We start from the raw sequence: 22,460 nt of genomic DNA on the forward strand, positions 1-22,460 counted from the left end.
TCTCTCTCGCTCTGTGGTCTTGTGTAAAGCCTTTCCGCCCATTATTATTATTGATCTTCATTCTAAGTGAGCAAGTCGAAAGCAATTGAGGTGATAGCAATAGTAAGCAGGGAAACAGAAGCAAGAAGTCTTCAAAAAACTTGTGTAATAAAGCTTCCCGATGGCATTTCATTGGTCTCTAAGGCAAAGTCTCGCTTAATCGTTCATCGATCTTTTCTTCTTTCTTCAACCGGTTATATTGGACTACCATATTTCCATCATAGTGCTCAAGTCATCATCATTTAACAGTTGCATCGCACAAAATTTGAACGGATCTGTAGAGATTGGAAACTTGTAAAATAATTTAGACATCACCCTTCCACAACTGATAGCTATTTTCGCACTGATCTTCCTTTTCATTTCTGCTAGCTTTACATTTTTTTTGAATCGCAAACCTACTCTTTGCCGGCCTTGAGATACACAGCCAATATTACCTTCTACAATTTCACCATAAAAAACAGCATACACCAAAAACACCTCATTATTCATTTTTAACAAATTTTTTGAATTTTTCCACTTAACACAACAACTACACCACTCTATATATAGAAGAGAACCAAGAGGTGGAGCCATAAAGAATGGCTCCACCAAAATACTTTGATTTTTTTAGAGTATAGGGGGCCCCATAGCAATCCTGGTGGAGCCAAATAATTTGGCGCCACCAGTTTTCAAGTCTGACAGCCAACTTATTTGTTTTAGCCTTTTTTTTTTAAGTTTTGACTTTCTTTTTTCCTTTTTAAGTCCTTATTTATTTTATTTATTTGAAAAACTTGAAATGTATTTTTTAAAAATGTTTTATAATATATATTTTATAAATATTAAAATATATTTTCAAATTATTTTTAAATATTAAATATATTTTAATATTATAAAACATTTAAAATGATTTAATATATTTTAATATTATAAAACATTTAAAATGATTTAAAATGATTTAAAATATTTTTAATATTTTAAATGATTTTAAATATTTTTAAATTTTACATAGAGTTTTGAAATTTATAATTTTATTTATTTTAAAAATATTTAACATTTTAAATTTTTATACAAATTTTATTTAAAAATTTAAATGTTTAAATGTTTTATATTATTAAAAAATAAAAACAAATAATAAATTTGAAAGATCATATCTTTAAATTATTTTAATATTTTATATTATTAAAAATATGGTTAATATTTAAAAATAATATTTATAATTTTCAAAAATTAATTTGAGAAATATACATTTAAAATTTAAAAAAATCTAAAACTAATATTTAAAATTTTAACAAATATATATTATATAACATTTCAAATATACATTACAAACTTTTAAAAATTAATAATAAGAAATAAATTAATTAAATAAACTAAAATAAAATAACAAAAAAATATAAAATCTTAATTTAAAAATTCTATGTAAAATTAATAATATATTAAACATACATTTCAAATATTATAAAACTAATAAACAAAATACAATAAGAAAATAATATAAAACTTAAAAAAATTAAAGAAAAAGACAAAATCTATGAAAAACTAATCTAAAATTTAATTTGAAATGTATAATAAAATAAATAAAATAGATAAACAAAATAAAATAAGAAAAAAATTAGACTTCAAAAACTAAAAAAAGAAAAAATAATTATTTTTTAAAATTTTAAAAATTAATTTGAAAAATAAAATTTATAAATTTATAAATAATTAATTTCACAAATATATATATAAAGTTAAAAATATTTTTAAAAATAATAATTTAAAATTTTAAAAATATTATAAAACATTTTAAATATATATTACAAATTTTTAAAATTAATAATATAAATTAAATAAGTAAAATAAATTAAAAAAACTATAAAACTTAAAAAGAAAAAAATCTAAAAAGAGACAAAATATAAGAAAAAAAGTAAAAAAGTAAAAAAGTAAAAAAATATAAGAACCTGACAAATCAAAAAAGTGGTGGCGCCATTTAGAATGGCTCCACCCAAAAATGGAAAATTTTTTTAAGTCCCCTGGTTTTCCAAATTTTTTAGTATTTTCCTAGTATTTTATACTGGTGGCGCCATTCAACATGGTTTCACCAAAAAATAATTTTTTAATACCCCTGGTTGACGTGGCAAAGTGGTGGCGCCATATCATATGGCTCCACCACTTTTTACTATAGAAAATGGGTTATTTTTGTACATAATTAAAAATGTGGGTTATTTTGATAATTAATTTATTTTTAGGGTTACTTTTATAAAAAAGCCATTTTTAAGGTTAAATTTTAATTTAAAATCAACCCACATATATTAAATATAAAATTTAAAAGGAGAGATCTATTTATATTGATGTTGTATTATTAATATTTTAATTTTCTAATCTCGAAAATTTACATGTATGACAAATATAATTATATTGATAATTCAACAATTGAATCCGAGGCAAAACCATAAATTCTTTTTAGACGGAATTAAATTGTATATCTTTATGACAGCAAAAATGTAATTTTATCATTTTAATAGCATATATCTTTATAATTTTTAAATGATTAAATCAAATTTTATTATTTTGAGGGTCAAAGTACAATTTTACTATTACTAATTTAAAACTTTATAAATTATAAAAGGGTTTAAATAGATAATTTTATATTTTAAGGGAGCAGGTTTAAAAGGGACTGAGACCCGTACCAACCTCCCTGGATTCGTCACTAATTGAATCATTAAAATATTAATCGTACAAAATATGTGTAATTAATGATTAGTTTTACACCTAAATAAATGACTCATTCCCTTTAAAGTAATTTAAAATTTACTTTACATAAGTTAAAGTGTTACTCACTTTATTTTAATTTATCGAATTTGATTGTTGTAATTCACAGATTTTGAAGAATTAATCCAACAATTGGTACATGTGTCAACTTGAATTGTTGAACTTTACTAATTTATTGCATGTTGTTTACTTAACTATTCTTTTCCTTTTTAAGTTTTACAAATACAATATAAATATAAATATAAATATATGCTTGAATAACAATAACGTAAAATCAAACTATTATAAAACACAATAGATGAAGAATAAAAAAAGAATCGAACAAAACCTATTTATAGTATACACATGATGAGATTAGAGACTCACATAGTGCAACTATGCAGATTGTGACATAAACTTGAATACTTAAACATTATTAAATCTTTGTTTATAAATTGTTTAATGGTGGACCTCTATGTCAATGATTTAATGGAAATATTTAACAATTAAACTATTTTTAAATTTTTGTAAAATAAAAGCATCAGATTTTGATTCTCAACATAAAAATGAAATTTATAATTAAACAAAAATAATTTCTAATAAAACTTTAATTTTACCACCATTATTAAATATCTAACTTAAAGTAAATAAAATATATATGACGGATTATATTTTACTGTATTTATTAAAAATTTAGTAAATTAATCCATATCGTTAGATGAAAGAACAAACTAATCATTTTGTTAAAAATTATATCTATTTCTATTGTTAAATATTAATCTTTACATGCGAACATGAGGTACACTTGGTGCATCTATCTGGTTATTCTGTCAAGTCACACCAATTTTTAACAATAGAATTTGATGATTTCTTTTAACAAAAAAGACTACTTTGCTCTTTGATATAACATACAAAAACTAATTTACCTATTTTTTAAATAAAGACGCCAAAATATGATCTAATGTCTAATACAAAGACTTTCAAGATACTTTTACCATCTTCGGTGATAAACCTTTGATAATTGAAGTATAACCAAAGATACTCATGTTCAAGTTTGTTCTTAAATTTTAAATTTGGGTTGGATTACTTGGAATTTTTTATTATTTAAAAATCAAAAAATATTTATATTTATATATTTTTGTAATTAAATTTAAATAAAAATATTTTTTTGAATGGTGTGCTAGGCGTTGATTCAAATTAGTTTGGAAGGTTGACAAATTTATAGTTATTTTAAAAATTTTTACCATTATCTTTAATTGAAATTGGAAGATACGATGTTTTTATCCATTTTATAATTTAAGTTTAATTTTATTTGGATTGAAATGATATTAGATAAAATTTTTTCAATAATGTAAATTTTATGATCGAACTTGATCCAAATAGTTGGAAAAGAAGTCCACTTCACTTCTTTCAACCACTTATCGATCGTTACAAAAAATTAACTAGTTAGTTGAGATAAAAATGAATTTGAAACAGTTCTCTTGGTAAAAATGCAAATTTAACCCCTAATGTCTATTTATTTTATTATTTTAGCCCTAATTCATCTTTTTATCATTTTGGTCCTCGACCTTTAAATTGTAATCAAATTAATTTTTTATCAAAAACCTCACTAAATAGTTAAATTTTGTTTTTGTCAGTGTTATGGTAACCTAAATGGTAATTTTCCTGTACTTCAAAAAAATTCAGAAAGTAAAGATAAAAAATTCAAAAAATTACAACTAAAAAAATATTATCCACATCTGCAATACAGTACATATTGACTACCACACGGGTTGCAACATTAGTATTGTTAAATTTTAACAATTCAATCAATTTTTCCATTAAAAAATAACTTGATTAAAATTTGAAAATTGATGGTATAATCGAAAAAACTAAAACCAAAATGATAAAATGATAAATTTTAAGGACTAAATTTATTATTATGTAAAATATAAAATAAAACTCACACAGTAAATCCAAAACCACCTCCAAAAAGCCTGCTCATATCTGACCAGGTGGGTTGTAATTTATTTGCTTAAAGTTTAGAAGCCCAATCCAAATATAGCAATTCTTTTCCCAACAAATTAACCTCAAAAAACGGATTGCTCAATTTATAGTCCATATTTTGCTGCTAATGCACATATGATAATGTAATTCGAAATGTGACTAATAATTTTTTTTATCGGTCGAAAGAAATATAATAAAAAGAGAAAGATGTCGGTAAATGCCAATTTCTTTCAAAAACAAAAAGATTATAGAACTCCCAGAATAACCTTTCACTTTGAAGCTCACTTGACTTGAGATATCCAATACCAACGCAACTAAATTAATAGCCAACGAACATCAATCACCACCAGACTTTAAATAACGAAAGTCTCTTTACTCCTGCTTTTTCCAGAGCATCAGTCATACTATTACATTACCGGTGATCAAATGCAAAGTGAACTCGAACTAGCTGATTAGTACAACGATTTATACTAATGAATAGATTCCACAATGTCCAGTACCTATAATTCCTTTCCAACAACCACTCCATAGTAATACATGAACTAAATTCAATAATAAAAGGGACTTTCACATGTCATTCCATGCCAATATACATCTCCAAGGCAGTTTTAATAGTCATTACCTTTGCCATTTTCGATCCCATAGCTTTAACCAATCCAGAAAATAATAAATAGGCCACTCCTTTCTCATCTCTTAACACCTCACCTGACCATATCCAGCTTCGCTCTCCATAGCTACGCTTACCAAAATGTGACGAATATTATTGTTATAACAATTGAGTTATATAAAGTGTTGTGATCGTAGGTGTTTTTTTTTATCATAAGTAGTTGTGTTTTTTTTTCTATATATATATATATATATATATCTTTTTTGGTGTCAAAATGAAGTGTTTATATAGGAAAGTTGACTTGGCATGGGTCTCGGTCTTCAAGCACTTTACTCCGTAGGTGCAAATGGTAGAGTAGCAGGTTGTCAACTAAAAACACTACTAGAGGCAATATGAAGTGACTAGGTGAATAAATATTAGATCAAGTGTTGGTAGCGCTCTTTCCTACATATCATTTCAGGATTGTATAGAGCTTTATTTGATATTACATTTTAGTGAAGTTGAGATTAAGCTCTTAGTAAAATCGAGTTTTATCAAATTCTATTTTCAAGTGTTGAATGGTACGGCATGAATATATAATTGGCTCTTAGATGAAAAACAAGTTATAAAATAACATGGATTAAGTCAATTCTAGAAGCCTTCGGAAATTCTTGTAAGGCTTGAAGATATTCTAAAACATCATAATCAATGTTTTGATCATTGTGCCTTGCGTGTTAATTGTTTTTAAATATGCTTATTATTATTATTATTATTATTATTATCTAAATGAGGTTTTTGAAATAACACTTTGTCACCGTTATTACTTTTCGAGAGTCATTTCAATTTCCCACTTACATACTTATAAATAGAATTCCTTTATGAATTCAAAACTTTTATTCTCCTCCATTTCTTGTTTGCACTTGATATTTTTATTCAATATTAAATTTTTTAAAAAGAATAAAATTATAGATTAATACATTAATAAAATTGTACTTTATTCCTTAAAAATTATAATTCTATTATGATCCTCTTAAAGTTGTTTCTCACTTCACTCTATTAAGATCTCCACTAAATCTTAAACTGAACCAAACCCTATTTCGAAGATAATTTTTTTCTTTTTCATTCACAACACTCAAAATTCTTCGTTGTTTTTAGAAATTATGTGGTGCGGTTGTTATCTGTCTCCTCTCAAACGGTTACTTATGTCTTTCAACATGGCATCTGTTCATTGGTCCAACTAAGCACCTACATCAATCATTTTTCATAAACAATATTTCAGGCAAAATCATGTCCACTTGTCTACTTCCTTTTTAAGTTGTCACATCCTTTTCTAGTATTCACTTGTTATTTTATTTTATAAAATAGGAGAATGATATATTTTAATATATTTAAATTTATATCTTTTGTATTAATAATAATAATTATACTAATCAAATTAAGATTTAATTAACATTTTATTTTATAAAAGTAATTAAAATCTTTAACAAAATCTTAATTTTTATTGTAAAGAAGTTAATTAACCGACAAAATCATGAACTAATAATGATAATCATATTATATGAAAAAAATATGGCCATGCTAAAGTGGGTGCCATTTGTATTTGGATTCCAAGGGGGGTCTATATTTAATTTGGACAAATATTAAATTAACTACCTTTTCCTTTTGTATTTTGTGGGCACCACCTTGAAGGTTTTAGGGTATTGGGTCAATTATTTTTACTTTCAATAGTTGGGTGTTGGGTCAATTATTATTTGTTAAAAAGTGGAACAAAATTTAGGCATAGATTGTATCTTAAAATAGGAAAGTATAATGTATGAAGAAATGTCATTTATATAAAACATAGGTTTATACGTTTTAATAAAATTTAGTAAATGATTTTAGTATGGCAATGGTTCTGAAAATAGATACCGATGGTATAATAAATATGATTGTTTCGAGTTTAGAGACATCTTATACGTACTTTTCTAAGTAGTAGTTAGAGAGATGAGATTTTGTGGCTATCTTAAAGATGAAATTAAATCTTTATGTTTTGAATAAGTGATTATTAAGCTTAATCATATTTTGAAATCGAGGAATCAACTCGCTCAGGAATCAATCTAAAAAATTACTTTAAGAAAATTAAAGATGAATCATAAATTATTGAAGGATCAAAGTATAATTTTATTATTATACAAACAACTATTTCTGGAAACCAAACCTTCCCCCTTACCTTCGTCCTTGAACCTCTTATCTATATTGTTCTATAATTATTTACAAATAATTTGCTTTATAAACGACCAAATATGTACACACTCTGTTAACGACACAAAAAAATTCAATAAAATACATAAAAATAAGCATATTACAAAGCCCCTCCAATAATTTTAGATTTGTGTAATCCATCATGTGGATAAAGATAGGCGAAAAGCAGCAGCAAGGAGAAATGTGAGATGGACCACTCACCATTTTGGTAGTATACATGTATAACTTTTTCCAATGACATGTTCCCTCCCTTCTAATTTCTTTTTCTTCACAAAGCCCTAGCTTTTCTTTAATTTATTTTTTGGTCCATTGTTGTTGTCATATGTTGAGATGCAGTACATGGTCGGTTGTAGGTGGCAGCTTTCTACTGGTCTACAGCTTTGCAGATATGCGAATCTCAAGCATTAAAATAATTCAATTTTCTCACCGTCCTTGTTGGAAAATATATATTAACATCAATCGAAAAAAAGAAGAAGAAAAGAAACCTTACGATGGAAGGAAATTCCAAAATCAAGAAAAAGAAAATTAAAGTAACGAAAACCCATTTTTATTCAACCTTTTCTTCTTTTTGTTCCAAAGTTGGAAGTTGTAACAAAGCAATCTACATGTTTGTTTAGTATGAAAGGTTTAGAGGTGTTTATAGGTTGAATTGAGTTGGATTAATATTTGATTTAAAAAAAAATAAAAGTTTGAACTTGAGTTTAATTCTTTCAAATGATTCATTTTTGTTAATTGAGTCTTAGCTCGATTAGTATTAGTATTTTTGCCGGTACAAGAAGTCGTGGGTTCGACTGCATTGAAGTGCATTATCCTCCTATTTAAGGGTTGAAGAGGGGCTATAGATAGTTCTAGGCATTGTATAAAAAATAAAACAGATATGATAAGAACATATAATAAGATTAATGTTCAAAAAAATATTTTTTTTATATTTTTATTATTTATAAATAGTAAATAGTTCCGGGTTGAAAAATATGAACTCAAGCTAGTCAAGTTTATTGCACGACCCTTGAATACCTCTATTTTGATCAAAGACCTAGTATCTGGTAATGACATTAGATCTTGAATACCTCCATTTGCAAAGTTTGAACCTAAAACTTTATATAGAAGACATTGAATTTCTCATCACTCAGCTCAACAAATGTAAGATATTGATTAACATAATTTATAAGTTGATTAATTACGTATTTATTAATCAATCTTGTATATACATTTGAAGGTACAATTGCAATTCACAATTATATTTAATACATTCGTATAATTGCAACTATAATCAAATAATTACAAAGTACAAATAAAAAAATTGATGATCAGAAAGCAATTGGATCTAAACCAGAATAAGTTTAGATCAAGAATCCAAACGTGATATTTTACATATGATAAAACTTAAATATGAATACTTGAAATCTCAAAATCTCAACTTTTACCAACACTACTAAATTCTAGTTATCACGTAATCATATAACCAACCTCTTTCCATAATTAACAGTTGGTTAAAGAGAATAAATCATGGTTCTGCATGCTTCATTCTTCTTTTGAATGAAGAACTATGCTTTATTTGTAAACCCTTTTTTTTCTTTATATAAAAAGCAAATAAGCTCATTCCTTTTTTAAAATTCGTTGCAAATTAAATTAAAAGTGACAAAAGGGTGTTGCATTAACTTTTGACAAAGAGTAGTATCTAAAACACTAGGCTGATTGCTTAAATGCTTTACAATCTACTGCCAAAAAAATAATATATATTGAAATCAAGACTTTACATGCCAACCGATTGAATCTCGACTCAATTAATATGAAAATTGTTGTTAATACAGGAGAATGTGGATTCGTATGTACTGAAATGCATTACCCTTCTATTTATAAATTAAGGAGGAGTTATAAATAATTTTATATATTATACAAAAAAGCAAATATAATTAGAACTGAGATTGTTAAAAAAAATAGTCTTTAATAGTATAAAATAAAAAGCCTAGTCCTTTATATATAAAATATAGCCACCGGCCATTCAACTACTTTTACCTGAAATTACCAAATCCAAGTATTTTTCATCATCATTATCTTATCTTAAACCCTCTATCTTAGGTTGGGTCTGGATACCTCTCAAGTGAGAGTAGGGTAAGAAACATGAAAAAAGATGTAATAAATAGGGTTGACATTATACATTCATTAAATAAATTAGATTAGTTTAGGTAATCTAGAGTGAAGTTAGAAAATAAATTTTAAAGAGTTCTAAAATAAATTATAAAGTTTAAAGGGTTAAAAGTGTAAATTTATTATATGTAATTTCATAAAAATAGGAAATTAAATGAAAAATTTACCGACTACTTACTCCCTTTGCTTTTGCCCTTGATGTAATAATTTTATAATTTGAAATCGCATTCTTATGTCGGGATAAAAAAGATTAATTTGATCTTGTAGTAGTGCCTAAATTTGGTAACAGAGGCGTAATCTCAATGCCACTTATAATTTTATATATTTTTTGTATTTTTAATGTATTTAATTAATTTATTTTATTGAAACAAAAATAAATAACATTAGAAAATAATAGATTAAATTTTAATGACACTAACATTTAAACTATTAAGTGATTCAGACAAGGCAATGTAACACTAATAATTTTATTACCATCCTTCAATTAAATATCTCGTAATTATTTAATACTAAATCATTACATCTTAAAAAAATAAATTTCCTTTTATATGTTAACTAAACATTGACTTTGACACGTGAATTGATGAAAACTAAAGTTGTGTAATAAATAATAACATAATTAAGCAAACAAATTACACATGAATCCAAAAAAACCCCATCCATTAACTCTATTCCCCCCTATATAAAACCACACCCTCACTCGTCAACTTTCAAAAACAAACCAATTTGGTCCTAAAGAAAATTTTCAGACAATCTCTCCCACTTTCTCTTCACAAAAACACACACATACAATGGCTAGATACTATAGAGATTCCTACATGGACTACTTATCCTTACCCCCACTCCATCTCTGTTTCTTCATCTCCATCCTCTTCTTCGTCCTCGGTTTTTCCTGGTACCTAAACTACGAATCCGTGCTCGAAGATTTCATGAACCAACTCAAGTTCTTCCTCATGCTAGCTCCTATAGTGCTCCTCCTCTTGCTCCACTGCTTTTCGGGGCGTGTGCCGTCGTTGATACCAGAACCGGAGAAGGATTCGCTTCATAGGGCGGGAGGGTCTCCGTGGGGGGTGGCGTTAGTGCTTGTTTTGCTTCTTTATATGATTTCATATCAGTCTTATTTCCATGAACGTTGGTTTCCATTTGGGGTATAATTGTATAAATTGAAAACCTAAGGTTGAGCTTTGCTTGTTAATTAATTTCTTTTTTGGTACACACAAGGCTTAATTATTAGTTTGTGGCTTTTCATGTTTAAAATCTGTGTGTAATATGTTGTTGTATATGTACGTATTTTGTAAGAATATTCTATAAAGTAGAACATTTTATGGAATCTTTGCAGTGTTGCTAGATGTATGTATGTATGTATGTATGTATGTATGTATGTATGTATGTTTGTATGTATGTATGTGTCGTTTCTCAGGTTTATTAACTTCGTCTTCCTAGTTATTTAAGTGAAGATTTTACTGTAATAATTTCTCAGGTTATTGTTTGATGGAGTAAAGGGGGTTTATACAAAGGGATAATATAGTAATGGTTAAAATATGCGATAAGTCCATGTACTCTTTATAGATTTTGAATTTAGTTCATATATTTTTATTTTAAAATTTTAGTCTCTTTACTTTTCAAATTTTAAAATTCAGGTCAAACCGTTCACACTGTTAAAATTACAATGTCATTTTTTTTTAGTTACATGATTACCAAGTGAGTATTTTTTTTAATTTCAAAATATCATGCCAATAAATTTAACAAAAAAAAACAGTATTAACAGTTAGACTTGAAGTTAGAAATCTAAAAAATAGAGGAACTAAATTCCTGAAAATAAAAGTACATTTTCAAATTTGTGAAGAGTATAGGGATCTATGACATATTTTAATCTATACTAATTGGTACTTCAATTTAGCTTCAATGTTCTATTTGGTGCCTAAATTTGGCTTCAATATTCAAATTGGTACTTAAGTTATTTTCCATTTGATACTTGAGTTTTTTTTGTTCCAATTAAGCTTTTGAGTTTGGCTTTAATGTTCAATTTGATATTTAAGTTTTATTTGCCCCAATTAAGTAACTATGTTTTTTTACTACAACACACGGGTCAAATATTTATTGACCACTTTATGTTGTTTGGTCTATGTGCTTGATTGAATATTGAAGTTAAACTTAGGTACCAAATTGGGACAAAAAAATTCTTAGTACCAAATTAAATATTAAAGTCAAATTCAGGTACCAAATGATATATTAACCCTTAAACAAACTATGCTACTTTAATCAGTTTTTTTTAGAGTTTAAATGTATTAATAAATTACGATCATAATCACAAATACAAATACAATTATAAATATATTTATACATTCGAACAACTAAAAAGTAAAATTACCTATATAAAGTACAAACGGATCAAAATGTAATTGAACAAAATCCACTAATGGCCACTACGCATGATGGAGCTAGAGATTAATACATAACAATTATATACGAAAGAACTCAAACCTAAATACTTAAAGACTTAAAACCTCAACCTTTTCCAAAAATACCAAAGTCTTTCTTAACATTATTTTTGCGATTTATGCTTTGAAATTCAGTAATTAAACAAAAGGGAATAAGATCACTAGGCTATGATGACCTTAGTCTTTGTATTTTTCGCACTTTTAAAAATTAAACATCCATTTTAATTTAAAAAATTTAGCTTTAAAAATTAAAATCCAATTAATAACTTTGTTACATGTCTTATGTTAAATTCGAATATATATTATCAATTAAACTTTAATTTTAAACCAAACCTTTGAATATTAAAATGCTACATATCCAAATTTAACAAAAATCATTAATAGTCTTTAGATTTTAATTTTTAAATCACGACTTAGTAAAGGTACTAAATTCCCAAAATTCAAAATTACAGGGATTGAGCGACATAATTAAACTGACCATACATGGTAATTTGAATGTGTATAATTATAAAATGCTTAATTGTAATAAGTTGAGATGTTTGGGGTTAACTGTAATTAAGTTTTATATGCCTAAAACCAGAGGCCTACAGTCACCTGATTCAGTCAGGGATTCTTATCAACATGAAGTTAAATTCAAAGCTTAGTGTGAATTTGGATAACTGGTGTATTTAATTGTGATTAATGTGAAAATAATGATGGTAATATGATTCGATATTATAACGATGCTGTAGCGTAAGACAAAAAGTAAGTTAAATGCACCGCACCGTCCATCCAAACTCACCCTTAATTAATGTCTAATTATTTTTTATATAAATTCAAAAACATTAAATAAGAATATAAATTTTAATTATAAATTTGGTCCATCACAATTCAATTCAATTCAATTAATTTCGGTTTAATTTGTTTTATTTTTTTTCTTTTTATAATTTTGATTGTTGAATTTTGAACTTTATTTTAATAAAATGAGTTTTATATAACTTCTTATAGTATTTTTCTAAAAAAATAAAATTTTATATAACATTTCAAGTTATCTTAATTATTTTAAAATTAAAATTAATATTTTACATCATAAACAATTTAAATTAATTATAAATTAAATAAAATTGAGTAAAAATTGATTTAAGTTCAATTTAAATAATCTTGATTTCATAGCTTTTATATATATATATATATATATTAATAGAAGGCTTATTTTACTTATGAACTTAAACATTTAAATCTGAAGAAAATATATGTTTAAGCATACTCAATTTACGTTTTCTTGATTGTTGTAATATAATGATGTTAACTGAAATAAAATTCAATCAACAACTAAATATACATTTAATTTTTTTAAAAAAGAAAATAACATAACATTCTTAATAAATAAAACAATATAAGTTTAGATTCGAGTTCGAGTAACATAATTCTATCTCAACAATATTTAATTAATTAATTTTTTTCAAACAAATTTCCAATTAAAAAAAAAAAAACACTTTAGTCTTTACTGTTTGGTAGCCTGCTAAGAACAGAGTGCTCTGGTTTATGCTCACATTCAAAATCAAGATGAACAAATGCACGTTCAACTTCTGGAATTTTCTCGATCTTTATCTGCAATGTCTCACCTATGTTATGTGCTTCTTTTAATGGCAAATCTTCAGGCAGTTCAATGTCAACCTGTAATAGAAAAAACATGTCCACGTATTCATATGGACACATGACACATGGTAAAAGTACTATAGAGTTTTTTATATTAAGAGTTAGATTGTATTTTGTTCTTTTTTAATGACACATTGTAATATATATATTGTATGTAAAAGGATGAAGCGACATGGAACTAACCTCTACGAAGTAAAGAACGCCGAAGGTATAAGCTCGGACCGTGTCGACACGCTTAACATGCGGATGTCTGATGACGAGGTATGTCAGTTTTTGTAGAAATTCGGGTGGAGCTGATTGTCCTACTAGCGAAACTGCATTGGGAGAGACAACCTCGTATTTCAGTTTGTATGAGCATGTCTGGTTTATGTACTTTAATGATCGAGAAAATCGTGAACTTACCGGCGTTTTCCATAACAGTTCCTGACCAGTTCGTTATCGTATAAATCGCGAGAGCGATAGCACCGGCGGGATCGAGCCACCAATAAAATTTATCACCCAGAACGGCTGCAAGTAATCCTACTACATTTGTTACCACATCGAAATAGTGATCCTGGGAAATCAAACATTTGTTACGGGCACGAAGCAAAATCCTAAAAAAATAAAATTAATCATCGAAAATGATCGAACGGAAAACCTTTGCGTAAGCTCGGACGATCTTGTTCGTCGAGCTTTTGCAGTAAATCCAAAGGGCAAGTTTCACAAATGTAGCAGACAACATTATGGTGTATAACCACATTAATTTATCTGCAGACATTTTCTCTGTAGGTTCATCTGCTATTAGCTGTTCCACTGCTTGGACAAACACTTGAAACCCTGTTACCATTCGAGTATTATGTGCCCGAAAAAAGTTCGAAAAAAAACGTAACTTTGATATAATTTCGAACACTTTTCGTGTTACGGAAACGATTCATGTTGTTTTTGACTGAGATAGTTATTATTACACCTTATAAATGTGAATGATAATGACCGAAACAAACATAAACCGAACAGGTCAGGTTATTGCCAATACAGATAATTCAGGATTGGAAAGCTTTCCACGTATAAAACATGGCGACCACCATAGAAACTTCACGAAAAGAGGCAATGTAAAAGTACTATGGAGGCTCCTGTACTAGGAGTGAGATTGCATTTTGCTCATGTTACTAAAAAAATAAGTAAATTAATCATTGTACATTGAATTAAAGAGTAAATGGACCATTTCTGTTAAAAATTTCATCTATTTTTATTGGTAAAAACTGGTGAACTAATAGAATAACTAACGTCATGTGTACCTCATTTTATCATATAGGGAACAATTTTTAATAGTAGAAATAGATGAATTTTTTAACGAGACTAATATACTCTTTGATTTAATATACATTAATCAATTTGTCCTTTTTTTAATAAAGGCCTCCATAATACTTTTACTTATTAAACTAATAGCAACAATGAAGGGACAAACCTAGTGTAGCCATCACTGCAGCAAATATGACAATACCGACCGGCTGTATCCGTAGTTTTCCGATTGGATACTTGTAGATGTTCGTGTTTTTCATGGTCGAGTGAGTGAACCAAAGTATGCCACCGGCCATGAGATCGAGTAAAGAATCTAATGTTGATGCTGCAATGGCTATGGAACCACTCTTTATAGTAGCATAGAGCTGCATCAATACAAGGAAATAGGTGATATTAACAAATGATATAGCAAAAAATTGAACATAAATAGTAAAACGAATTAAAAAAATACCTTAAAAGCTAGCAAGACAATGTTTGCATAATTAGAAATTTTCATAGCTCTTTCATGTTGGATTCGTTCTTCATCTTCATATTCATCATCACTGGTTTCAGCGTGACCAATGGCATCAACTTCTTCAAATGATTTTAGGGTCTCAAATTGTGTTTTGTAGTATTCCTTTTCACCTAATCAAAGAGAGAAAAAAAACACAATGTGAAATTTTGGTAAATAATCTTTTTGTACTCTTTTAATTTTGATATTAGGTAAATTTATTCTTTTAAAAAATTAAGAGTAATTTAGTCATCTTCAATTTTGAAAAGTAAACAACTAAAAGTAATTAGTCACAATCAATTTATCCTAATTTTGATTTGGAATCAGGACTAAATTGATAAAATATGTAAATATTGAAAGTTAAATTTGTTGATTTTTTTTTAGAATTTGGACAAAATATCTACTTTTGATTGATATAATAACTAATTTAACCTTGAACATTTACAAATTCTATCATTTTAGACTTGATTCTAAAATTTAACAACCTTAGCCCTTGTTAGAAATAAAAATAGGACTAAATTGATAAAAATAATAAATATTAAAAGCTAAATTTGTTAAATTTAATCTTGAATGTTTACAAATTCTGTTATTTTAATTCTAAATCATAAAAATTCAACAAATTTAATGTAAGACATCAACAAACTTACAATCACAATCACATTTAATAGAATTTGTGAATACTAAAAATTAAAATGAATTGACTCATTATGTAAATAGAAAGGAACCGAAAATGCGTTTGACCTAAAATTTTCTATCTACCAACCAACATTTTCTCAGAAACCAAACAAAAAATTTAAAAAAAAAAAAAGACAGCATGAGAAAGAGATAAAAAAAAAAAAAAACCTTGAGTTAAGCCTTTGGTCTTGGAAACATCAATGTCGAAAGGAGATTCAGCATCAAGACCAGTCCGAACCTTATCAGGCAACCTTAACATAAAATCATTCCTGAGTGAGTTAACCGAGTTACGCCGAACGAACCGAACACGTTTCCCGTTCTCACCGCTGGTCAACAACGCCGTTTTGACACCTGAATTCGAGCCACCGCTCTCCATTTCCTCCCGGATCCACCTCCTCTGTCTTCACAATTCACCAGCTTCCACCGTTAAAAAACAACACAAAACCAATTGAACTTTGTTTCCTTAATCCCAAACAGACAACCGTGTCATAGTATCTGTTTGAATGCTTAGCTTATGTCCTTTCCTAGAAAAAAGTAGAATAATTAATTTATTAAAACATTAAATGGTACTCTGGGATCTCTTAACCACCTTACCTTTTTTTCTCAATCAACCTGTATGAGTGGTGGAAATATCTGGGTTCGGGTTTTCCCCATTCATTATTCTCGTGGACTTTGCTTATTTATCTTATCGTGACATGTGGATGCACCATGCTGCTTTGTCCTTTTATCATTATTATAGATAAATGATTAATTTTATTCAACTATTATACAATGTAGTACTTTTTACTTTACTTTCTAATATAATTATACTTAAATTAAAATATCATCAACTTTTTGCTTAAAATATCACGTAGTTATATTTAATTTAAAAATGAATTTTTAAAAATTAAGAAAGTAGAGGACTCAATTTTAAATATATAAAATGTATAAAGATTTAGAGTCATAATTATTTGAACCAAACTAAATCAGTCAACCAGATTATTGGAACTGGGAAACAATAAGGGTACTAGTTCAAAGCGTGACATCAAACCAATTGATCCACAATTTGATATAGACTGATTGAACTGTTTTTCTAATATTTTTTATTTTTATATTTTTAACGATTTATTAAATTGAACCAGTAGTCTAATTAATTTGACCATCGATTTAGTTTAAAAATATTATTTAAACTATATTTTAATCTTCAAATTTTTATTCTATAACTCAACACAAATAAATAATTAACACAACTAAAAAATAAGTAAACCATACTAATATATATATATATATATATATTTATTTAGATAGTTGATTTGATTAAAATATAATGAAATCAAAGTATATTATAACAATAACATCAATGAATCATGTATTCTTTTCTTACATATGGCACTCCCATCATACTTATTAAAAAAAAAAAAACAGTGATGAAATCAAGAATATTATAACAATAACATCAAAATCAGTGAAGCATGTATTCCTTTTGTTTGTTGACAAGTGGCATACTCCTTATGCTAATTTTTTTTTGACATTTTAAAAATGTGGTTATATTATAATTTTGGTCTCTTTCAAATTTAATCTTTATAATTTAGTTTCTAATATAATTTATATTTTTTAATATTATTAATTAGTTCAAATAGTTAATATTGTTAACTTTTTTATTAAAACATTACGTGGATATATATAATTTGAATACTTTAATAATCTTAGAGATTGACATGTGACTTTCTATTTCTTTTAAGTTTGCATTGGTTTTTTTTTTTATATTATAAGACAAATGGCCAAAATTTCAATTATGACCCCTACACTATTGAATCTTGAGAGTTAATCTATACTTCAATTTTTTGATACCATTAAAGACATGTTGAGGAAGATAGTTCCTGTTCCTTGTATTAAGGTGGCTGATTTGGGTTGTGCTTCGGGTAAGACGTTCTTCCCTGCATGTGAAATTGTGGATATCATCACTAGGATTTGTCGAGAAGCACACTGTGAATCGCCTGAGCTTCAAGTGTTCGTTAATGATGTTCCCCAAAACGATTTCAACACTCTGTTCAAATCTGTTCCTTCATTCAATGGGAGGCCTTGTTTCATAGCCGGAGTAGCAGGCTCTTGTTTTGATTTTGTCGAAATTTATGCCTATCCATGGTACATTTGATTGTATAACATAAAAAAAAAATATAAATTTAATTGAAAAATGTGTTAAGAGTTGTTGAATGATATTCAGTAGTGTTAATTGTAGATTGCCATTGAGATGATTAAAAACTTGTTTCATTTGATTTGACAATTTAATTAAGAAAATTTTTAGATGTGGTTATATGTTGTTATATTGAAGATCCTCTGGTCTATCTATGGAAATCATTCCTTGACATTTGAAGATTTGATAAGATTCGGGTGAATCAATTAAGCCATTGGAATGTGGAGATGTGAATAAGATAGTGTTGTTGATTTTAAAGAGCATATCTTCAAGTGCTTTTATTTTGGTTGTTATTGATGTAATTGCTATTCTGAAGGAGTTATTTTATATTTGCTTAGATTCTATGTTAGCAAACCGAAATCGATATGTGTTTGGAGACTTGTATAGATTTTGAAAAGAGATGTTATTGAGAGCATTCTACTCTGTTCATTGAGGAACTATTTTGTGAGAAACTGCAAATTGTTATTATAAATATTGTTAGTGTTTACTGTCTAAATTCTTAAGGGGAAGATTTAGAGGTGAGGGTTTTTGTATTTAAGTACAAAGGTGAGATCTTCATACTTGGGAAGTGATAGAGTCTGATTCACTTGTTGTATTATGGATTAAAGATAATGGAATTATCTCACTGAGCTAAGCTTCATGAATATAGGGAAACAAAACTACATAAACAAATTTTATTATTTCTAAGTTTTTATTTAGACAAATTTTGCAAAATTAAGCCATAATAACCACACAGTCTAGCACTTCCATTACAATTTTTATTTTAAGCAAATAGCCAAAGCAACAACTAGGACAAACTATTTCTTAGTCATCGAAACAACAATAGTAGCATACTTTGTCTTCTCACTTGACAAATGCTCACCCACATGTTGTGCAAATCTTGAATACAGATCATCAATTATGGTCTTTCCAAAATGACTAGCAATCATAGATTCTGTAATTGCTCGTATGCAATTTGCAACATTTTGCCCGCTTTTACTCTTTTCGAATATGAAATTTTCGTTGCAAATATCGTCTTCGAAATCCCAATTCATTTCGAAACTTTCTAATTTGTCGAGAATAAAAGACCCATTTTTTTCAATGAATTCCCTCACTTCTTCTTTGCAAGGGTAATAGTAAGGCACATTGAATGAATCCACTTCAGATTTGCACACCAACCCCTACCAACCAAATAGAATCAATTATGTTTGTAACTATGTTAAATGCAACGTGGCGGTTTATGTATCAATGTATTTCAAGTGAAAGAAAAAAATAGTGAACCTCGGCCACCAAGTCGAGGAGCGATTTGGTTAGTAGATCCCATGTAGTGCAATAGTCTTTACTTGCAGGATCAGTAATGCTCCTACCAATGAAGGTAAGAAGCATTCGTCCTCCACTTATCATTTCTTCATAGCGAAAGCGTAAGAATTTAGAGAAATCATTTCGAAATTGCTCCGAATAAGCTTTCGATACATTAGGAGGGCTCGACTTTCCTATATGTATGTTCCCTTTGTTGTTCTTGACTCCTTCTGGTACCTAAAAACCAATTACAGTTGTATAATTATGGTTAATACTAATGTCGTTATATATGCAATTAGGGATGGTATAACATGAACCACCTAATGGATGAGAGAGGTAGATTTTATAGTTAATACTAACTCCTTTTCAACTTTTTTTTTTTGTTCCCACCAGCCTCATTACAGTTGTTCTAATTTCATAGCTTATAAGCAAAGAACACTTAAAAAAATCATGATGCATATATATATATGTATGCTTGTATATATATTTGTCAACCTTTGAGAGCCAATGAAGACAGTAAGAAGAATGCACGAAGTGAATGCTGTTACTCGGAAAAAGCCTCTGATAAAAAGAACCTGCTACTCCGGCTATGAAACAAGGCCTCCCATTGAATGAGGGAACAGATTTAAACACAGTGTTGAAATCATTTTGGGGAAGATCATTAAGGAACACTTGAAGCTCAGGCGATTCAGAATGTGCTTCTCCGCAAATCCTAGTGACGATTCCCACAATTTCACATGCAGGGAAGAATGTGTTAGGACCCGAAGCACAACCCAAATCAGCCACCTTAATACAAGGAACAGGAACCATCTTGCTCAACATGTCTTTGATGGTATCCTCTAGGAATGGCCTTGTCTTCAATTGCACTTTTTTCTGAAAAAACAAAAAGAAAAACTAGTGAACAATTTTGTTTAATGGAAATACATATATACATACATACATACATACATAAAATAATGGAAGAGATGGAGGAAGATACTTGTAGTGAGGAATTATTGGCATAGCTAATTTGTTTGCCAGGGGCGTTGGTGCAATGAACATTTGCAGATGATGCCATAGCAATGCTGGATGTGGGTATGGAGTCTCCCAGTCTATATATTATCGTGTAATATATTGATAGATACAGGAGCTGCAATAATCTATTGCCTTCAAATGTTTTAAAATAAATGCAATTAAAACAGTTAAAGTATTGTTAAATATAAATTTTAATACATTTAAAGTCAATAAATTATTGCATTTCTTGGATCAATCAATATATTTAAAGGCAATAGATTATTACATTTCTTGTACCTATCAATATATTACACCATAATCTATAGACTGGGAGACTCCATATTCACATCCAGCAAACAATTTTTATTGTTATGGAATCATCTGCAAATGTTGATTCCATTTCTTGGATCTATCACGATATGTAAACATAAATAACTGTTTACAATATAGAGCAACGGTAAAAATTGAATATAAATATTTTTAGTTATAATATTATTGTTGATCACGTCGAACTACAGATGAGGTCGTTAAATTTAACCGTACGAAAAATTAAAAACTACCAAAATTTTTAATCACTCAAAACTTCACTAAATAATATTTTTTATTCTTAATTTTTCAAAACTTAAAGACATTAAGCTTAGTTGGTATTATAATAATAGTTCTCCGAAAAAAAAACTACCAACTATATATCTCACTATCACAAAAATAAAGATGTGAAAGTAATGAGCAACAAAGGTTGACAGCAAAATCTAAGCGTATGGGAGTGATTCCACGAAACGTGGGAATGCGAGAGGTGGTCTCACGAACCAGTTACAACACAATAATCTATAGATTTTATAGTATTGAACTAACATTGGAACTATCAACAAAATCATGGAATATTCTCTAATTAAAATTTGTGTATTTTTACGAATTTGCTATAATTTAAGGTGAAATTGAAAATTTCGTTATTTAGATTTACATATTATAAAATCTCGTAAATATTAAGAATATTAATTAAAGTATATAAAAAATAGATATGGGGCAATAAAAATATTAATTAAAGTATATAAAAAATAGATATGGGGCAATAAAAATGTACAATCAATTGAAAATATTCAAAACAAGTTGACTGAAATTCTTAATTAGTGACAATGATATGTAAGGTGAGCAAAATCTGATTTAATTCAAAAATTTGATAAAATTTAAATTTTGAATTAAATAGTTCAAATTAATCAAGTTAATTGAGTTATTTGGATCAACTCGAAATAAAAAATTAAATTTTTGATTTAACTCGAATATGAATTACACAATTCATTCATATTTGAGTTATCTGAAAATTCAAATTAAAAAAAAAAAGACAAAACTATATCGTTTTGATAAATGTTTACCCATTACGTTAAAAGCAAAACCATTATATTGTTTATTTAGTTAAATAATTTTGTATTCCGTCTACTAGTTAAATAATTAGTTTATGTAAACGCAACATTGAGTATAAATAATAGGATTCGTTAACTTGACTCGACTTGACTTGAAAATTTTTGACCATATTCGAAAAAATTTTAAATTAAGTTTAGTTGCTAAAATAGGATTCGTTAACTCGACTAACTCAAATTTTTTTGACTCGATTCGACTCAACTTGATCGAGTGCTTACCTCTAATAGCATATGTGAATATTCCAATCTATATAATACATGGTCGATTCAACAAGATGTGGTTTCTAGTAGGGGGAAAATTATAGGATAAGTTGGTTCAACTTAACCAATATGAAAAGGGAGGAGGTAAAGGTTTTTTTTTTGTTTTTTT

General features: G+C 27.6%; 3 protein-coding genes across 5 annotated transcripts; 1 reads left to right on the plus strand and 2 right to left on the minus strand.

Moving 5' to 3' along the window:
• The first annotated feature begins 10,397 nt into the window (after positions 1-10,397).
• Positions 10,398-11,039, plus strand: LOC108452152 (uncharacterized). The gene has a single exon (XM_017749908.2). It carries the CDS (start codon positions 10,501-10,503, stop codon positions 10,861-10,863), a length of 363 nt encoding a protein of 120 aa, XP_017605397.1. The 5' UTR covers positions 10,398-10,500; the 3' UTR covers positions 10,864-11,039.
• A 2,433-nt stretch (positions 11,040-13,472) lies between these two features.
• On the minus strand, positions 13,473-16,954 carry LOC108450611 (metal tolerance protein 4). Of its 3 annotated transcripts, none has more exons than XM_017748310.2 (8): positions 16,826-16,954; positions 16,400-16,755; positions 15,518-15,690; positions 15,233-15,431; positions 14,426-14,604; positions 14,191-14,341; positions 13,972-14,102; positions 13,473-13,806 (listed from the first exon to the last, which is right to left on the minus strand). In XM_017748310.2, the coding sequence occupies exons 2-8, from the start codon at positions 16,605-16,607 to the stop codon at positions 13,627-13,629; spliced, it is 1,221 nt and encodes a 406-aa protein (XP_017603799.1). In that variant the 5' UTR covers positions 16,608-16,755; positions 16,826-16,954; the 3' UTR covers positions 13,473-13,626. The 3 variants fall into 3 exon arrangements, with proteins under 3 accessions (XP_017603799.1, XP_017603801.1, XP_017603800.1); XM_017748312.2 differs by having other exon boundaries at positions 16,400-16,632; positions 16,826-16,944; XM_017748311.2 differs by having other exon boundaries at positions 16,400-16,750; positions 16,826-16,934.
• A 2,160-nt stretch (positions 16,955-19,114) lies between these two features.
• On the minus strand, positions 19,115-20,739 carry LOC108451235 (probable methyltransferase TCM_000331). The gene is made up of 4 exons (XM_017748950.2): positions 20,662-20,739; positions 20,178-20,555; positions 19,665-19,919; positions 19,115-19,564 (listed from the first exon to the last, which is right to left on the minus strand). The coding sequence occupies exons 1-4, from the start codon at positions 20,737-20,739 to the stop codon at positions 19,202-19,204; spliced, it is 1,074 nt and encodes a 357-aa protein (XP_017604439.2). The 3' UTR covers positions 19,115-19,201.
• Between the last annotated feature and the right edge of the window lie 1,721 nt (positions 20,740-22,460).

This window comes from Gossypium arboreum, chromosome 13 (assembly GCF_025698485.1).
Source record: "Gossypium arboreum isolate Shixiya-1 chromosome 13, ASM2569848v2, whole genome shotgun sequence".
Taxonomy (NCBI): Eukaryota; Viridiplantae; Streptophyta; class Magnoliopsida; order Malvales; family Malvaceae; genus Gossypium; species Gossypium arboreum.